This window comes from Hypanus sabinus, chromosome 6, assembly GCF_030144855.1.
Source record: "Hypanus sabinus isolate sHypSab1 chromosome 6, sHypSab1.hap1, whole genome shotgun sequence".
NCBI lineage: Eukaryota > Metazoa > Chordata > Chondrichthyes > Myliobatiformes > Dasyatidae > Hypanus > Hypanus sabinus.
Genome location: NC_082711.1, coordinates 178,966,129 through 178,986,613, shown reverse-complemented (window position 1 = coordinate 178,986,613; position 20,485 = coordinate 178,966,129). Strand labels below are relative to the sequence as shown.

The 20,485-nt window shown below is 47.5% G+C and overlaps 1 protein-coding gene across 1 annotated transcript in view; it reads right to left on the bottom strand.

Moving 5' to 3' along the window:
* Window positions 1–3,135: 3,135 nt before the first annotated feature.
* Window positions 3,136–20,485, bottom strand: part of LOC132395220 (tricarboxylate transport protein, mitochondrial-like) — a 32,564-nt gene continuing 15,214 nt past the window's right edge. Inside the window, exons 4-9 of the mRNA XM_059971507.1 lie at window positions 18,535–18,673; window positions 15,022–15,106; window positions 13,429–13,533; window positions 9,826–9,941; window positions 5,108–5,181; window positions 3,136–5,021 (exon numbers count right to left, since the gene is read on the bottom strand). Coding sequence (XP_059827490.1) covers window positions 4,916–5,021; window positions 5,108–5,181; window positions 9,826–9,941; window positions 13,429–13,533; window positions 15,022–15,106; window positions 18,535–18,673 — 625 coding nt within the window. The 3' untranslated portion in view covers window positions 3,136–4,915. The remainder of the gene's footprint in view (window positions 5,022–5,107; window positions 5,182–9,825; window positions 9,942–13,428; window positions 13,534–15,021; window positions 15,107–18,534; window positions 18,674–20,485) is intronic.

The following is a 20,485-nucleotide window of genomic DNA, read 5'->3' as shown; positions in this document are numbered from 1 at the left end:
CCCAGAACCACTGCAAGAATGTTCCCAAGCAGCAAACTGTGGCTGGAGAGGGTGTGCGGTGTAGGATTAGATGCCTCGGGCAAACGGATCCATCATCTCCTGTAGGACTAGTCCTTCTGTTCCGGGGCCAGCAGTGGCCAAACCTCCACCTGAAGAATCTTCAGTGACTCCAGGTCCTTTCCCTGACATCCCAACACCACCAACTGCAGGAGCAGGAATGAGCTTTCGGGGTGGTTGCTCACTGGAGTAGCACCAGCAGCTGCACTCAGGCTGTGAGACAATGGAATATCCTGCCACCTCCGAGGTCCTGTCACTAGGACAGTGATCTGCTTACCAGTTGCCAGCAAGCTGCATCACTGCACGGTACGGAAACTGCACTGCAGCAGACAGGAAGCCTCAACAACGGGTGCTCAAAACAGCCCAGCACTTCACTGGCACCAGCCAGCCCATCATCATGGACTTATATACAGAAAGGTGCCAGGAAAGGGCCAGTCACATCATGAAGGATCCCACCCACCTTGCTCAGGGACTGCTTGTCCCACTCCCATCAGGGTGGAAGGCACATAGTGCCAAAGCCAGTTCCACAGGACTCAAAATCAGGGATCTTGGGGCTTGAATTAATAGCTCCCTGAAAGTGTCTACTGTTAGAATCTCGTTCTGGTGTTATCACGTTATGAATAACATAATTAAGCTGAACTAAAATGAGATTGAGTCTTCAGGAAATAAAACGTGTACAATTTCACTTCCAATTGATACTGTGTAGCTGGTGAAACCAGTCACTGAGTGTGGGATATCCTGATTCTGTCCCAGGCAAGACAACAGATGAATGTTCCTGCTATTACTCTGCGAGGTAATGCACAGTTCAGGACATTTCAACCTCCTGGTTAGTTGTGAAGTTCGTTATATTCTCTTCTCTTATATCTGAGCAGCCAACCTGATATCTCTCGTTTCTTTATCCTCACTCTCAGAATCTGAATATCTCCATTCCTCGACACTGTAATTAAAGATGTATCTTTGGGCATCCGGCTTTCCGATAGACACCAATATTGAAAGTTCCCTTCTGTGAAGTACTATGGGATACTAAACATTTCTGTCATCAGAAGTAGTGAATACGGCCCAGTACATTCCGGGCCATGGATACGGCCCAGTACATTCCGGGCAAAGCCATCGAGCACACTATTGCAGCAAAACAGCTTCCATCATCGGCAGTCATCACCACCCAGGCCATGCTCCTTTCTCACTGCTGCCATAACATTATTGGTACAAGAGCCTCAGGACTTGCACCATCAGGTTCAAGAACAGTTACCATCAGGCTCTTTAACAAAAGGGGATAATTACACTCGCTCATCCATTGAGATGTTCCCACAACTGATGATCTCACTTTAAGGACTCTTTATCTGGTTATCTCATGTTCTCATTATTTATTGCTATTTATTTATATTTGCTTCTGCAGTTTGTTGCCTTCTGCATTCTGGTTGTTCTTTTGTTGATCCTGTTATAGTTACTATTTAATAGATTTGCTGAGTATGCCCACAGGAAAATGATATGTATATGGTGACATGTACTTTGAACTCTGAACATCTGGCCTTTAACCACTAATTTTAGTTTTATATAATTCTTTGCTCTTTATAGTTGCTGAATATTGTCGTTTTTCGTTGCAGGCCACGTCTTGACCAACACACCACAGCAAATTCCTAATCCATATAAATGTATTCAGTGAATAAAGTTGATCCGAACTTTGAATACTTGAGAAGGTTCTGCTAGTTGATGTGATATCATTGTCAATACATAATTCTGAAAATTTAACCAACCAATTTCGAAATGTTATTAATTGAAACTGTAGTTAATAGCTTATTTTTATCTTTGTGATGAAGTATAAAACATCTTGTGAGGAGAGTGAGATTCTCCTGGAAACTCTCTCTCATGGAGGTTCAGTGTATTTAACCCCCTTACAGCCCTGTGTGACTCTGTTTTAGACAGTTACAGTAGTGACACAGGTAGATAGGGTGGTAAAGAAGGCATATGGCCTTTATTAGTGGGGGAACTGAGTTCAAGAGTCAGGAAGTTATGTGCCACTTTATAAAACTCTAGTTAGGCCGCATCCGGAGTATTGCTTACAGTCTTGTCACCCCCATTAAAGGAAGGATGTCGAGGCTTTGGAGAGGGTGCAGAAGAGGCTTACCAGGATGCTGCCTGGATTAGTGAGTAGGAGCTATAATTAGAGATGGACAAACTAGGGCCATTTCCTCTGGAGTGGCAGCAGCTGAACGGAAATTGTTATAAGATTATGAGATGCATGGATAAATGGTTAGTATATTTTCCCAAGGGTTACAATGTATAATACTAGAGGGCAATCATTTAAGGCAAGGGGGGTGTTTATCTAACTTCTGGTAAATTCCCCCCTCCCCATTTCAATTCCAGTTCCCCTCTCACTCCTTCACTTCTCACCTGCCTGTTACCTCCCTCTGGTGCACCTCCTCTTTCCCCTACTCCCATGGTCCACTCTCCTCTCCTATCAGATTCCCCCTGCTTCAACTCTTTAACCTTTTCCACCAATCACCTCCCAGCTTTTTACTTAATCTCCTCCCCTCCTCCACCCACTCACCTTTCCCCTCACCTGGCCTCATCTATCACCTGCCAGTTTGTACTTTTTCCCCTCCCGCGACCTTTTTGTTCTGGGTTCTTCCCTCTTCCTTTCCAGTCTGGATGAAGGGTCTCGGCCTGAAAAATTGACTATTTATTCCTCTCCATAGATGCAGCTTGACATACTGAGTTCCTCCAGCATTTTCTGTGAGTTGCTCTGGATTTCCAGCTTCTGCAGAAAGTCATGCATTTATGATTTGGTGCTGCCTGTAAACATTACCCTCTCCTCTCCTGAGGTTTCATGTGCTGTTGTCCATGTTCAGTTTGTGGTTGGTGTGTTGTACATGGAGAGATCAGTGCTCAATTAGTGATATTTTCAAAACAGACGTGGTATCTGGAAAACAGCCAATACTCTCAAAGCCTTAACCAGAAAACACAAGGGTCACTGCCAGACAGGGTATCATAGTTACTCATTCCAATTACATCTGCTTAATGATGTGAGCAGCTTTTTCCATAACAGCATGGGATATTTAATACACCATAATTAGGTTCCATAATTTTATTATAAACTCAGTGTAAGAACGTAACATGAGATAACAGCAAGACAGCAAACCCATAGTACAATCCAGCCGAACAGCACAACCCCTTTGTTCAACATTAATAAGCCTCCATGGCCCCATTTAGCAAAGCATCAGCAATGGAACTTCAGTTGTTCTAGTTGTTCAGCATGATCTAGAACAATGTCTACACAGTGTGTATTTCTTCTAGAACAAAGCTTCTGGTATCCTCTGCTATTCTAGAAAACACACATGAACTGTGGTTGTTCTTGAACAAAGCTGATGTTACCTAATTGGCTGCTCTGGAACAATGGCTTCATGGTGTGCTTCTGCTCTAGAACAGATCTGTACACACCAGTTTTTCTAGAAAAAATCCATAGTAATATTTAGCTATTCTAGAGTAAACTTTCTGTTGTTCCAGATATTCTTCTATAATCCTCGGTTGCTCAAGAACAAAACTTTATACACCTTTAGTTGTTCTCAAACAACCCTCCATGGTTTTTTGTTGTTCTAGAACAGAGGCCCAACAACACACTGTTGTTCCAGAACAAGCCATTTATTATCTTCTGTCATTCTCAAACAAAGCATCGCTATAATTGTCCTGCGGTGACTCAGCTTAGACGACTGATCTGGTTTTCTCAGTGTTTCTGGAATATTGCTCATTAACATGGGAGCCAGCCTTCGTCTCTCAACTGAGGGGCAAAAATATTGTAATAAATGAATAAAAAGAATAATTTACCAAAGGAGTGGATCCCCGATGAGTCCTGTTGCAATGTGACTCAGCAACCTAGTCCAAGTGGCTAGGCCCTAGGGAAAGGAGGTGTAGGAGTTGGGGGGAGGGGTCTAAGTTGTAACTCCTCATGGTTGTAGAGTCTAAGCTGATTACTTGGTGGATTGTGCCAGACTCAGTCATCCAAGTTAATAGTTTGAGTATCTACATCGCCTCAGCCAGTTCACAGAGGCACCAGACAGTGAGCCATGGACGGAGGGATTAAGACAGGTGACTGAAAGATTTGAAAACGTCCAAAGACCAATTCTAAAGATAAAATTAAACTGTGTGTAATAACATTTTTAAAAATAGCACCCTGACAGATCGGGAAAGCTATACTAAACCAACTGAGAATCAACTGCATTTTAAAAAGAAAAGAAGTACTTTCCAGTTTACTTGACGTGGTTTACTTTCCTGGCATGGTGTGGAAGAGGTAATCAGTTTAATCCCAACAGTGCTGGGTTCCAGTACTGATTCACAGGCTGGCTCAGAGTCAGCCTCTGCTTCGAGCACTGTAAAGTATCCTGAAGGGGTCAGGGAACAAGAATTGTCCACAAACTCACTGAAAAGTATCACTATCAAATCCCCTAAGAAAGAGGGCATCAGAATGGGCACAATAGAGCAGCAGGTCTATCCTGACAATACCCAACCACCCCACAGCGAGGCAGCCTCCTCCAGCATGACCACAAGTTATACTCCTTTTGGCAAATGCAGTTGATGGAAAAGCTGGCTCGTCATTCAGCATTAGATCACAGAAGGAGGGGGAGGGGAGGGAGAGGGGGAGAATAAGGGAAGGTGAACGAAAAAGAGGGGAGAGAAGCAGCAAGCATGAGGGAGGGAGGAAAAGTAAGAGGCGGGGGAGAGTAGGGGGAGAGAAGGAGAAAAGGAGAGAGGGGGAGGGGAACAGAGAGGGAGAAGGGGTATCAGGTAGTTGTCGGGAAACAAGAAAGAATGGAAGGGGTGGGGAAAGGAGCTGTGTGGTGCCGCTGCTGAATCTGTTCTCAGTTCACCACGTCCTGTTCAGAACTTTGATGACCTCTTCGTAAATAACAAAGACAATGGCCACGTCCAGGCACACTCTGCCCAGGCGCGGAACCGTCCCTTTGTAAAACCTGCCGCACACAAGGCAACAGCCGCTTAGAGGCTTTGAAAGTTTGACAGTGTGGAATTAGGAGAGGGTCAACATGCTGCTACTTACGCACAGGGCCCCTCGTTTCTCAGAATCTGATATGCACAATCCGCTGTGCTCTTGTACTTGTGTGACTCAAGGCCCTGCAAAAAAGAGAGCAATGACCATGTCAGGGTAAGGACTCCTCACAACCTGCAGGCAGCAAAGTCTAAACCTTAATCTCGGTGATATTTATCATGTTGAGGCTCAGTGGCCGTGATTATACAAGGATCAACTTTATTCACCATATACAATGCCATGTATTAAGAATGCATTAAATAACAAGAGTACACATTAAAATATAGGCGAGTTAAAAGTAAATTTTATTTTTTTAAATGACATATCAATGTGAAAGCTGTTGCTGAGCTTGAATAAGAACATTAAACTGTAATGTGATATGAAAATATCTGTGATTTCTTTTGGTGACAAAGTCACAGGTACTGATAATATTACTGTAGTTTGTTAGCTGCATTCACCATTGAAGGAAATGCTAAATCTCAGTTAAACCTTAGTGAAAGTAAAGATATATTTCTTTCACTTCCACCGACCCCTGATCCCAGGTTAAGAACTCCAGGGTTAGAAGGATATGGGACTGGCTCAGATAGATACTTTGGTCAGGATGGGCCGGTTGGGCTGAAAGATCTGTCTCCCTTTTGTGTGCCTTTATGATACAAACAGGTGGAGGTGGCGGACAAATAGCGCCTGGTTTCAAACTGAGCAGGGGCTAATGGCAGGATTTGCTCACACAGTGGAATGAAAATCTGGAACAGACTTCTGGGTTGGAGTGAAGGAAGGAAACTGAATGGTGAAGGGAATCCTGTGGATGGTCTTCAAACAGCAGGAGCTCAGTCAAAGTTCAATGGTAATTCATCAATGTATGTATAAATCTCCACATACTGTACACCCTGAGATTCATTTTCTTGCATGATTTGCAGTAGAATAGAAAAATACAATAGAATCACACACACAGACTGACAATCAACCAATGTACAAAACGGACTGCCAAACTTGAATCCGCCTCAAGATCTTGTGGTTGGTTGTACAAAAGGCATTTCTTCTCCCCACTGGAAGTAAACTCACAACTGGACTCCTTCCCCTCCCTCACCCTCTTACTCTGGCTCTTCCCCTTTCCGTTCCAGTCCTGGTGAAGGGTCTCGGCCTGAAGCATCAACTGTTCATTTCCCTCCATGGATGCTGCCCGAGCTGCTGAGTCCCATCAGCACTTCTTGTGTGTTGCTCATCTGCAGAATCTCTTGCGTTTAGGTCAGCAGAGAGGGCCCTGCTATCCGTCTGGGAGAGGAACGTCAGATGGAAAACCAAACAAGCCAGACTCCAGTCCAGCTCTTCTATCCAGGCTGGCAAGAGGTCCCCAACTAAATTCTGCAGCTGGCTGCTTTGCAGACAGTAAGGCTGCATGAGACTATGTGGGACTGTGGGGGATTGTGTAGGACTGCATAGAACCATATAGTGCTGTGTGGGACTGTGTAGGACTGCATAGAACCACATAGTGCTGTGTGGGACTGTGTAGGACTGCATTGAACCATATAGTGCTGTGTGGGACTGTGTAGGACTGCATTGAACCATATAGTGCTGTGTGGGACCGTGTAGGACTATAGAATAGTACGAAACTGCGTGGGACTATGTTGTTGTTGTTCGTCGTCCTTCGGAGTCAAAGATGAGCACAACTTCTGTCAGGTGGAGGGTTTGTGACTGTGGGTCCGGAGGTGACTGGTGAGGCCAATCCGGGCCCTGAAAGCTCGCCCACATGTGGGACACATGAGGGTAGGTGCTGCAGTGGAAGTGGAGGTAGCTCGAGCCTTGTGCACGGCGCATTTCCTCTGAGCCTCTGCGGTGCGTCTGATTTCTGCTGCATACGCTCCTTTAGTGGTTCTGCTCCACCAGGTTGGGCGGTCCAGAGCAAAAGATTCCCAGCTGCTGGGATTGATGTTGAGGTCTTTGAGGGACTCTTTGAGGCAGTCTTTGAAACGTTTCTTCTGCCGTCCAACTGAGCGCTTGCCCTGGCTCAGCTCTCCATACAGCAGCTGTTTTTGTAGTCGACTGTCAGACATCCTAATGACATGGCCAGCCCATCTGGCTTGGGCTTTCTGTAGGAGGGTGTAGACGCTGTGGGTGTTAGACCGCTCCAGCACCTCCGTGTCTGGGACTTTGTCCTGCCATCGTACATGGAGAAGTCTGTGGACACAGCTCAAGTGGAAGTGGTTGAGCTGTTTAGCGTGTCTGCTGTAGACAGTCCAGGTCTCGTTGGCATAGAGGAGGTTGGTGAGAGCCACTGCTCTGTAGACCTTCAACTTGGTGGTAAGGCTGAGACCTCTCCGCTGCCCTACATTCTCACGGAATCCGTGAGAATGGGACTATGTAGGGCTGCAGGGGACTTTGTGAGAATACGGGGTTTGTGCAATGCTGTACAGAAACAGTCAGGACTGCAGAGGGCACACAGGGGACTTTGTGAGAATACGGGGTTTGTGCAATGCTGTACAGAACCACTCAGGACTGCAGAGGGCACACAGGGGACTTTGTGAGAATACGGGGGTTTGTGCAATGCTGTACAGAACCACTCAGGACTGCAGAGGGCACACAGGGGACTTTGTGAGAATACGGGGGTTTGTGCAATGCTGTACAGAACCATTCAGGACTGCAGAGGGCACACAGGGGACTTTGTGAGAATACGGGGGTTTGTGCAATGCTGTACAGAACCACTCAGGACTGCAGAGGGCACACAGGGGACTTTGTGAGAATACGTGGGTTTGTGCAATGCTGTACAGAACCACTCAGGACTGCAGAGGGCACACAGGGGACTTTGTGAGAATACGGGGGTTTGTGCAATGCTGTTCGGAACCAGTCAGGACTGGAGAGGGCACACAGGGGACTGAAGCTGTGAAATTCATTGTCACAGATGGCTGTGGAGACCAGGTCATCGGGCATATTTAAAGCGGAGTTTGGTAGTCAGGGCATCAAAGGTTCCAGGGAGAATGCAGGAGAATGGAGTTGAGAGATAACAAGTCAGCCATGATAGAATGACAGAGCAGACCTGATGTGCCAAATGACCTCATTCTGTTCCCATGTCTGATGAGTCAGAGGTTCTCTATTCTACTGTACAGAACACGAGACTTCCCATTGAAGGACTTGCTCAAGACAATGTCTTCCTCTTTATCAGCAGGTTACACTGGGTTTAAAAAGCTATTCCCTTCTCGCAATTCCTCTGTCTCCGCCGCATCTGCTCTGAGGATGAGGCTTTTCATTCCAGGGCGAAGGAGATATCTTCCTTTTTTAAACAAAGGAGCTTCCCTTCTTCCACCATCAACTCTGCTCTCAAACGCATCTCTCCCATTTCCCGCACATCTGCCCTCACCCCATCCGCCCGCCACCCCACTCGGGATAGGTTTCCCCTGGTCCTCACCTACCACCCCACCGGCCTCAGGGTCCAATGTATAATTCTCCGTAACTTCCACCCCACTCGAGATAGGGATCCCCTTGTCCTCACCTACCACCCCACCAGCCTCAGGGTCCAATGTATAATTCTCCGTAACTTCCACCCCACTCGAGATAGGGATCCCCTTGTCCTCACCTACCACCCCACCAGCCTCAGGGTCCAATGTATAATTCTCCGTAACTTCCAGCACCTCCAATGGGATCCCACTACCAAGCACATTGTTCCCTCCCCACCCTTTCTGCTTTCCACAGGATCACTCCCTACGCGACTCCCTTGTCCACTCGTTCCCCCCCCATCCCTTCCCACCGATCTCCCTCCTGGCACTTATCCTTGTAAACAGAACAGGTGCTACACCTGCCCTTACACTTCCTTCCTCACCACCATTCAGGGCCCCAGACAGTCCTTCCAGGTGAGGCGACACTTCACCTGTGAGTCGGCTGGTGTGGTATATTGTGTCCGGTGCTCCCGGTGTGGCCTTTTATATATTGGTGAGACCCGATGCAGACTGGGAGACCGTTTCGCTGAACACCTACGCTCGGTCCACCAGAGAAAGCGCAGGATCTCCCAGTGGCCACACATTTTAATTCCACGTCCCATTCCCATTCTGATACGTCTATCCATGGCCTCCTCTACTGTCAAGATGAATCCACACTCAGGTTGGAGGAACAACATCTTATATACCGGCTGGGTAGCCTCCAACCTGATGGCATGAACATTTACTTCTCTAACTTCTGTTAATACCCCTCCTCCCCTTCTTACCCCATCCCTGAAATATTTAGATTCCCCCCCCCACCTTTTTTCCTCTCTCTCTGCCCATCACTCTGCCTGTTCTCCATCTCCCTCTGGTGCTCCCCTCCCCCTTTCTTTCTCCCTAGGCCTCCTGTCCCATGATCTTTTTCCCTTCTCCAGCTCTGTATCCCTTTCACCAATCACCTTTCCGACTCTTAGCTTCATCCCACCCCCTCCGGTCTTCTCCTGTCATTTTGCATTTCCCCCTCCCCCTCCTACTTTCAGACCTCTTTCTATCTTCCCTTTCAGTTAGTCCTAACGAAGGGTCTCGGCCCAAAACGTTGACAGTGCTTCTTCCTATAGATGCTGCCTGGCCTGCTGCATTCCACCAGCATTTTGTGTGGAGGTTACACTTGGCGCTGAGTTGGCTAACGTTCCATTGTGGAACAACACCCAGGAATTTCTCACTGGGCACAGCCACCCGGCTTCCCAACATTTTCTTTAAGCATTCTAATCTACAAGAGACACTGAACCAGTACAGATCTCACTTCAGCAGCTCCCTTCCCACCTGCATCCGTGTCTTCAACACATCCAGGGGGGTGTTCCCAAAGACGCTGGCAGCCCCTGCACTGGCTCCAAACACAGCTGTGATGAATGGGCTGCTGGATTTATGAGGGTCCTCACCTGTAATTACAGAACAGGTTTGGTTGAATGAGCTACGACTTTTCTGTTTGGAGCAAAGGAGGATGAGAAGTGACAAGATAGAGGTGTACAATATGATAAGAGGCATAGATCAAGTGGACAGCCAGGGCAGAAATGGCTAATACGAGGCAGCATAACTTTAAGGTGATTGGACAAAAGAATAAGGAAGGTGTCAAAGCAGGGTTTTTTTTAAACACACAGAGTGACAATGCCATGGAACACACTGCCATGCAGATACATTCAATCATTCACTCTCAGCCTTCTCGTATGATTGTTCTCGGCAAACCTTTTGACAGAAATGGTTTGCCATTGCCTTCTTCCTGTCAGTGTCTTTACAAGATGAGTGACCTCAGCTTTACTCAATACTCTTCGGAGACTGTCTGCCTGGTGTCAGTGGTCGCATAACCAGGAGTTGTGATCTGCACAGGCTGCTCATACGACATCCACCTCCGGCCCCCATGTGCTCACGTGACCCTGATCAGGGGCTACACCTTGTCCAAGAGTGACCTGCTGGCTAACGGAAGGAAGGTGAATCTTACACCTCCTTTGGTGGAGAAGTATATTCACCCTGCCACCTGAAACATTAGGAATATTTACGCCATTCTCACATAGGTATATAGATGATAGAAAAATGTGTAGCTATGTGGGCTGGAATGGTTAGAGTAGGTTGTTCCTTTTACTAAAATGCATTATTGTATATTTCCCAACACTGGATTCCATCTGTCTCTTTTTTGCCCATTCTTCCAATTTGTCTAAGTCCTGCTGCAATCACAGCACTACCTGCCCCTCCACCTATCTTCGTATTATCTACAAACTTTGCCACAAAGCCATCAATTCCATCATCTAAATCATTGACAAACAATGTGAAAAGCAGCAATCCCAATACTGACCCCTGAGGAACACCACTAGTCACTGGCAGCCAACCAGAAAAGGTCCCTTTTATTCCCACTTGCTGCCTCCTGCCTGTCAGCCATTCCTCTATCCATGGCAGCATATTTCCTGTAACACCATAGGATTTTATCTTTTGTCTTCTGAAAATTCAAGTAAACGACATCCACTGCCTCTCCTTTGTCCACGCTGCTTGTTACTTCCTCAAAGAACTTGTCAGGCAAGATTTCCCCTCACGGAAACCATGCTGACTTTGACTTATTTTATTGTTAGTCTCCCCAAGTACCCCAAAACCTCATAATTAATAATAGATTCCAACACTTCCCCAATTACTGAGGTGAGGCTAACTGGCCTTTCCTTTCTTTTGCCTTCCTCCCTTAAAGAATGGAATGACATTTGCAATTTTCCAGACCATGCCAGAATCAAGTGATTCTTGAAAGATCATGACCAACATATCCATTATCTCTTCAGCAACCTCTCTTAGAACCCTGGGATGTAGTCCAACCGGTCCAAAGAGGCTCAAGTTCAAGCTGCTCTAAAAAGCATCTCTCAGGCCTTCAACAAATTCCCACTCTTGCGGTCCGACACCAGCTTGATTTTCCCAATCCTCTTGCATATTGAAGTCTACTATTACAATTGTTCATTACCCTTATTACATGCTCTTTCCAGCTCCCTTTGCAATCTCAACCTCACATCTTGGCTACTATTTGGAGGCCTATATACGATTCCTGTAATTTTTTTTTAACCCTTGCAGTTTCTTAACTCCACCCACAAAGATTCAACATTTTCTGACCCTATGTCACCTCTTTCTAAAGATGTAATTCCATCTCTTACCAACAGAGCCACACCACAGCCTATGTCTTTCTGCCTGTCCTTCAATACAAAGTACATCCTTTGATGTTAAGCTCCCAACTATGACCTTCTTTCAGCCACGACTCAGTGATATCCACAACGTCATATCCCTAAATGCTAATTGCCCCAAACGTTTGTCCATCTTATTCCGAATACTACGCCTTTAAATAAAACACCTTCAGTCCTGCATTCTTTGCCCTTTTGAATTTTGCCTCTGTGGTACAATTTAACTCTTTGCTCTGGCTGCATTTGTACCCAATCATTGGCTTGTCCTTCCTTACATTCATATTCCACCCATCATCTACTTGTAAACCTGCTGGTTCATTCTCAGCTCTATTGCACTAGTGCCCTATTCCCCCTGATATTTTCGTTTAAACCACTCCCAACAGCTCTAGTAAATCTGCCTGCTAGAATATTAGACCCCCTTGGATTCAAGTGCAAACCATCCTTTTTGTACAGGTCACACCTGCCCCAGGTGAGGTACCAACTTTCCAGAAATCTGAATCCTTGCCCCTGCTCCAGTTCTTCAACCACACATTTATCAGCCATCTCATTCTATTCCTATGCTCACTGTCACACGGCACAGGCAGCAATCCTGATAATGCTACTTTGAGGTCCTGTTTCTCGGCTTCCTTCCTAACTCCCTGTATGCTGTTTTCAGGACCTCCTCCATTTTTCTACCTATGTCATTGGTACTAATATGTACCACAACTCTGGCTGCTCACCTTCCCTTTTCAGGATATTGTGGATGTGTTCAGAAACATCATGGACCCTGGAATCTGGAAGGTGATCTACCTGTTCCTTTTTGCATGCACAGAATCGCCTATCTGTCCCCATGACTATAGACTCCCCTATTGCTGCTGCCATCCTTTTCAATTCCCCACCCTTCTGAGCTACAGGGTCAGACAGTGCCAGAGGCACGGCCACTGTTGCTTCCCCCAGGTAGGCTGTCCCTCCAGCTGTTGAGGAGGATGGCCAGAGGGATGCTCTCCACTATCTGACATTCTCTCTTCCCTCTCCTTTAACCTCCTCCAAGATAAACACACATGAAATGCTGGGAGAAAGGGAAGGAGGAGGGGCACCAGAGGGAAGTGATAGGCCGGTGAGGAGGAGAGGTAAGAGGCCAGAGTGGGTAATAGAGGAAGGAAAAGTATTACCAGAAGGAGAGATGGTCGTTCATGCCATCAGGTTGGAGGCTACCTAGATGGAGTGTGAGGTGTTGCTCCTCCACTGAGAGTGGGCTCATGGTGGCAGAACTCCCAGATAAATCTCACCCACCCTTCTCACACTGCAATCCACTTCTCTTTCACTGATGTGTCATTTCAGAGCAACTTCCAAGGCAATCATGGTAAAATGAGGCATGGTGGCTGGGAGCATCCTGCGGAATGGCTGAATTCTTATATCTGCACTGACTCCCGGCTTTGGCCAAGAGCAACCCAAGTCAAAGTAATATTTATTATCAGAGTACGTATATGCCACTCCGAGAACATGAGTTGTAGAATCTGTGAAAGTGAGTCTGTAGGTTGTGGAATCAGTTCAGAGTTGGGGTGAGTGAAGTTATCCACGCTGGTTCAGGAGCCTGATGGTTGAACCTGTTGGTGTGGGACCTAAGGGTTGTGTACCTCCTTCCTGATAGTAGTAGTGAGAAGAGAGCAGTGGTTATAGGACAAAGTACTGGGGACAGAGATCCAGTAACCAGTTCTCTGTAGCACTGGGATTTGCCACTCACCTTGATACCAGTTTTGCAGCATTGTCATCACAGAGAAACGGATTGCCTGGTTTGAGCCCTGTTTGAGGACAGTGGCTGTCACACCCTGGTATGCACCACGAAGCCCTGAAAGCCAAGGTATGAGAGATTATCCTTTTTGCTGCCTGCATGATCTCGATGAGAGGTTATCTTTACTTGTCACATGCACATCAAAACAGTGAAACGTGTCATTCGTGTCAAAAACCAATGCAGTCTGAGGGTGGCCTGGGGCAGCCCTCAGGTGCCACCATGTTTCCAGCACAGACGAGAGGGATACAGAGAGCAATGGTCCAAGCTTAGGTCAACGGCACTAGGGAGTATAAGTAGGCATGGACTAGATGGGCTGAAGGGCCTGGTCCTGTGTAGTACTGCTCTATGACATGAGCAAATTAAAGTCTGTGTGCAGTATTGGTGAGTAGGGTGGCAAGGTGGCGTAGTGCAAGGTTTTACAGCGCCTGCAGTCGGGATTCAATCCCAGTGACCGTGCAGGTTTCCTCCCACATTCCAACGATGTACAACTTAGAGTCAGTGAGCTGTGGGCGTGCTACCCTGGTGCCAGAAGCACGGTGACACTTGTGGCTGCCCCCAAAACGTCCTCGGACTGTGCTGGGCGTTGACACAAACACCCCATTTCACTGTATGTTTTGATGTATGCATGTGTGACAAGTAAAGCTAATCCTTGAAAATATTTAAATGCTGACTATCATCACAGGTAAAAGGAACAGAAAGTTGCCAAATTGTGAAGTTTAGACAACTAACATGAAGTCTTCTCTCTCACTTGAGAGCTCACAGATCCCTTTCAAATTGAGAAGATTCTCTTAAAGAGTGCTCGTCAAGCACTTTAGTCTGTTCCAAAATGTTCACAAAACTAAGAGGTCCCCCCCAAGGTTGGATGTAGTACTGAAAGTGACATCATTTGATCTCCAACTAATCTTCAGTCTATTTCATTAGCAGCTTGAGGAGATTTGGTTTGTTACTAAAGTCTCCAGCAAATTTCTACAGATATCCTGTGGAGGGCATTCCAACTGGTTCATCGCTGTTTGATGTGGAAAAGCCACTGCACAGGATTGGGAAAATATCTGCAGAGGGTTGTAAACTCAGCCAGCTCTATCACAGTCACAATATCTTCAAGAGGTGATGCCTCAAGAAGGGGCCACCCATCATTAAGGAGGCTCAACATCTGGGATGTGCCATCAGAGAGGAGGTACAGGAGCCTGAAGACACAACATCTTAGAAACAGCTTCTTCACTTTGCCACCAGAGTTCTGAGTTTTTTCCACTGGTAATTTATTTTGTAATTGATAGTAGTTCTGTCTTTCAGCTGCACTGCTGACACAAAACAACAATATTCACAACATATACAGTATGTCAGTCATAATAGACCTGATTCTGACTCTGCCCCAATGCTGTTAAATCATTAAGAAGCAGAAAGTTGCACACAAAGTTTAAACATTTCGGTTTAACTTCCCCATCATTTCTGACCACCCCACAGATAGAAATTGGAATTTATAATTAATAGAAACTTCCATGGGGTAACTGGGAAAGGACATCCCTTTACCCAGATTGAGGAGCCTACCTTGTTCTTGAATAATCTTCCGGACTCCATGGTAGAACCCACGGTATTTGGGATTAGCTGAGCTTTGATCATGAATAAACTTCACCTGAAAGGATAATAAAAGATAAGTACATTCCACAGTAACAAAACAAGCTGAAAGATTAAATGCAAGTCAATTCATCTAGAATAGAAACTGATGCACAAGTGGACAGACACAGTATAGTGAGCAATTTGCTAAACCTCTGCCTTTTAGTAATTTTCCTAAATGTCGGCACCTCTCCCACAAATGAACATTTCTGATGTACACCCCGTGACCACTTCATTTAGTATAGCTGTGCACCTTCACAATACTGCTCAAGTATTTTTTCTATTTAGAGAAACAGCGTGGAAAAGGCCTTTTCAGCCCTTCACGTCTCACAGCCCAACAACCCCTGACAATCCCTGATTTAACCTGAGTCTAATCACAGCACAGTTTACATTGACCAATTAATCTACTAACCAGTAACAACTTGGACTGTGGGAGGACAGAGTATCTGGAGAAGACACCAGAGTGACTGAAGCGAATGGAAGGGTGACGAGAATCCAAAGAACACACGTTAGAGAAGTGGCTTGCAGAGGAATGCACAACAAAACTAACCTTGAAGTGGACTGGCTTCAGTAGCAGAAGACCAGAAACATACAGGAGTATCTAATAAAGCAGCCACTGAATGTATTTGATGAAATAAATTTTGAAGAATTCTTTTTTTCTATTTCCAGAGGATTTCCCCAGAGTGGAAATGGACACGACAAGATGGTACTTTAGCCCAGCATGTCTGTCCTGAACATGATGCCCAAGTAACTAATCCAATCATGATGTACACGGTCCACATTCCTCCAATCCCCGTCTGTACACGGTCCACATTCCTCCAATCCCCGTCTGTACACGGTCCACATTCCTCCAATCCCCGTCTGTACACGGTCCACATTCCTCCAATCCCCGTCTGTGCACGGTCCACATTCCTCCAATCCCTGTCTGTACATGGTCCACATTAATCCAATCCCTGTACACGGTCCACATTCCTCCAATCCCCGTCTGTACACGGTCCACATTCCTCCAATCCCCGTCTGTACACGGTCCACATTCCTCCAATCCCCGTCTGTACACGGTCCACATTCCTCCAATCCCTGTCTGTGCACGGTCCACATTCCTCCAATCCATGTCTGTACATGGTCCACATTAATCCAATCCCTGTACACGGTCCACATTCCTCCAATCCCCGTCTGTACACGGTCCACATTCCTCCAATCCCCGTCTGTACACGGTCCACATTCCTCCAATCCCCGTCTGTACACGGTCCACATTCCACCAATCCCCGTCTGTACACGGTCCACATTCCTCCAATCCCCGTCTGTACACGGTCCACATTCCTCCAATCCCCGTCCGTACACGGTCCACATTCCTCCAATCCCCGTCCGTACACGGTCCACATTCCTCCAATCCCCGTCCGTACACGGTCCACATTCCTCGAATCCCCGTCCGTACACGGTCCACATTCCTCCAATCCCCGTCCGTACACGGTCCACATTCCTCCAATCCCCGTCCGTACACGGTCCACATTCCTCCAATCCCCGTCCGTACACGGTCCACATTCCTCCAATCCCCGTCCGTACACGGTCCACATTCCTCCAATCCCCGTCCGTACACGGTCCACATTCCTCCAATCCCCGTCTGTACACGGTCCACATTCCTCCAATCCCCGTCTGTACACGGTCCACATTCCTTCAATCCCCGTCTGTACACGGTCCACATTCCTCCAATCCCCGTCTGTACACGGTCCACATTCCTCCAATCCCCGTCTGTACACGGTCCACATTCCTCCAATCCCCGTCCGTGCACGGTCCACATTCCTCCAATCCCCGTCTGTACACGGTCCACATTCCTCCAATCCCCGTCTGTACACGGTCCACATTCCTCCAATCCCCGTCTGTGCACGGTCCACATTCCTCCAATCCCTGTCTGTACACGGTCCACATTAATCCAATCCCTGTACACGGTCCACATTCCTCCAATCCCCGTCTGTACACGGTCCACATTCCTCCAATCCCCGTCTGTACACGGTCCACATTCCTCCAATCCCCGTCTGTACACGGTCCACATTCCTCCAATCCCTGTCTGTGCACGGTCCACATTCCTCCAATCCATGTCTGTACATGGTCCACATTAATCCAATCCCTGTACACGGTCCACATTCCTCCAATCCCCGTCTGTACACGGTCCACATTCCTCCAATCCCCGTCTGTACACGGTCCACATTCCTCCAATCCCCGTCTGTACACGGTCCACATTCCACCAATCCCCGTCTGTACACGGTCCACATTCCTCCAATCCCCGTCTGTACACGGTCCACATTCCTCCAATCCCCGTCCGTACACGGTCCACATTCCTCCAATCCCCGTCCGTACACGGTCCACATTCCTCCAATCCCCGTCCGTACACGGTCCACATTCCTCGAATCCCCGTCCGTACACGGTCCACATTCCTCCAATCCCCGTCCGTACACGGTCCACATTCCTCCAATCCCCGTCCGTACACGGTCCACATTCCTCCAATCCCCGTCCGTACACGGTCCACATTCCTCCAATCCCCGTCCGTACACGGTCCACATTCCTCCAATCCCCGTCCGTACACGGTCCACATTCCTCCAATCCCCGTCTGTACACGGTCCACATTCCTCCAATCCCCGTCTGTACACGGTCCACATTCCTCCAATCCCCGTCTGTACACGGTCCACATTCCTCCAATCCCCGTCTGTACACGGTCCACATTCCTCCAATCCCCGTCTGTACACGGTCCACATTCCTCCAATCCCCGTCTGTACACGGTCCACATTCCTCCAATCCCCGTCTGTACACGGTCCACATTCCTCCAATCCCCGTCTGTGCACGGTCCACATTCCTCCAATCCCCGTCTGTACACGGTCCACATTCCTCCAATCCCTGTCTGTACACAGTCCACATTCCACCAGTAAATCTGTTTTTCCTTGCAGCATTTCTGTTAGACCGCCAACTAATTAGATGAGCTTTTATTTTTAGATTAGTTTTAGTTGTCACATGTACATGAAAACTTACAGTGAAATTCATCTTTGGTGTCAACAATCATGACTGTCAGGGGACGTGTTGCCGCACTTGCAGCTCCTCGATAGCATGGCCACAACCTACTAACCCCAACGCATACATCTTTGTGTGTGTGAGGAAACTGCATCACCCTGAAGAAACATCAGTGATTATGGGGAGAATGTACAAAGTTCTTAGAGACGGCAGGGGGAACTGAATCCACACTGTTGGCACCGTTATAGTGTTACGCTGATTTCTCCACGACCATACCACCCAAAAACAATCCTAACCTGGCATTACACTTCCTGCGATGCTTTCTGATCAGGAATGTTGCTGATTGCTTTTATTTGGGCTGGGTGTTTTGTCTATAGAGAAGACTGGAAGCATTACACTAACCACTATGATACTGTGCTGCCTCCTTGTGTAAGGTCTTAGTGTTACCTTCACTGTCTCCATGGGGCAAACCACAAGCACAGCTTCTGCCACACCGGCTCCCAGGCCACACAGCAGGCTTCTCTGGCTGGTCAGGACCCCGTTCTCATTGAGTAAGTGATTCCTCAGAGACTCAAAGACTCCAAACCTGCAGCGAACAAGGACAAAGAAATTAAATTCATACTCAGATTGATGTATTATATGTGCCTCGAAATATACAGTGAAATGTATCATTTGTGTTAACAACCAACAGCCTAAGGATGTGCTGGATACAGCCTGCAAGTGTAGCCACACACCTCCACACCAACACCATTCCCTTCCCTCAATTTCCCCGTCGCCACCGCATCTGCTCTCAGGATGAGGCTTTTCATTCCAGAGCAAAGAAGGTATCTTCCTTCTTCAAAGAAAGGGGTTTTCCTTCCTCCACTATCAATGCTGCCCTCAAACCCATCTCTTCCATTTCACGCATGTCTGCTTGCACCCCATTCTCCCGCCACTCTACCAGAGATGAGGTTCCTTTTGTCCTCACCTACCACTCAGCAGCCTCTGCCTCCAGCACATAATTCTCTACAACTTCCGCCATCTCCAACGGGATCCCACCACCAAGCACACCCTCCTCCCCCCTCTTTCTGCTTTCCGCAGGGATCAGTCCCTATGTGACCCCCTTGTCCATTTGTCCCTCCCCACTGACCTCCCTCCTGGCACTGATCCTTGCATTATTAACAAGTGCTACACCTGCCCCTACACCTCCTCCTTCACGAGCATTCAGGGCCCTTCCAGGTGATGTGACACTTCACCTGTGAGTCTGCTGGGGCGATATACTGTATCCAGTGCGCCCAGTGTGGCCTCCTGTATAACCGGTGAGACCCGACATAGACTGCTTCACCGAGCACCTACGCTCCGTCCACCAGACAGAGCGGCACCTCCCAGTAGCCACCCGGTTTAATTCCACTTCCCATTCCGAGATGTCAATCCATGGCCTCCTCACGATGAGGCCGCACTTGAGAACATCACGTTATATTCCATCTGGGTTGCCTTCAACCTGTTAGCATGAACATCAATTTCTCGAACTTCCAGTAATGCCCCCACTCCCCACTATTCCCCATCCCATTTTCCCTCTCTCACCTTGCCTGCCCATCACCTCCCTCTGGTGCTCCTCCCTCTCCCTTTTCTTTCTTCCACGGCCTTCTGTCCTCTCCTATCAGATTCCCCCTTCTCCAGCCCTGTATCTCTTTCACCAACCAACTTCCCAGCTCTTCACTTCACCCTCCCCATCCCGGTTTGACCTATCTTCTTGTGTTTCTCCCTCCACTCCCCCACCTCTGAGCTCTACTCATCTTGTTATCTCCAGGGTAATGTCAGCTGTACTCTTTTCCATAGATGCTGCCTGGTCTGTTGAGTTCCTGCAGCATGTTGTGTGTGTTGCTGTCCAATATATCACGTCCATCTCGCTCGGCAGAACAACACAAGAGATAAGAACATCTGCAGACAAGCCTTCCCACCCACTCACACATGGGCAGTCCTCCAACTCGAAGATACGTCTCCAGCCTCTAGACTTGGGCCATTGCGCTTTGATTTCCAGACCTCTGGGCTCCGATCTTCAGAAATGATCAGTCAAGCAGCCGCCATGTCGTCGTCATTTCATTATCTCGCTGTTGGGTCTACGATCTTGCTCTGCAATAACTGGCTGGCACGTTTCCCAACACTGATATCTTCGTGAACATCTCTGAGAATGCTGTGGAAACCTTTGATTTCTCCTTTAGAGATTAAGTGAATTATGCCCCTTTCCCATCCTCACAGAATCTCCTGACACCCTGGCCATTCCCTTCCCTCTTCTACCTTTTGGAAGAAGATCGTTATCATCGATTTCCTGAACCAGTCGCCTCTCTCATGTCACAAACTCAAGAGATTCTGCTGGAAATCCAGAGTAACACACACACACACACACACACAAAATACT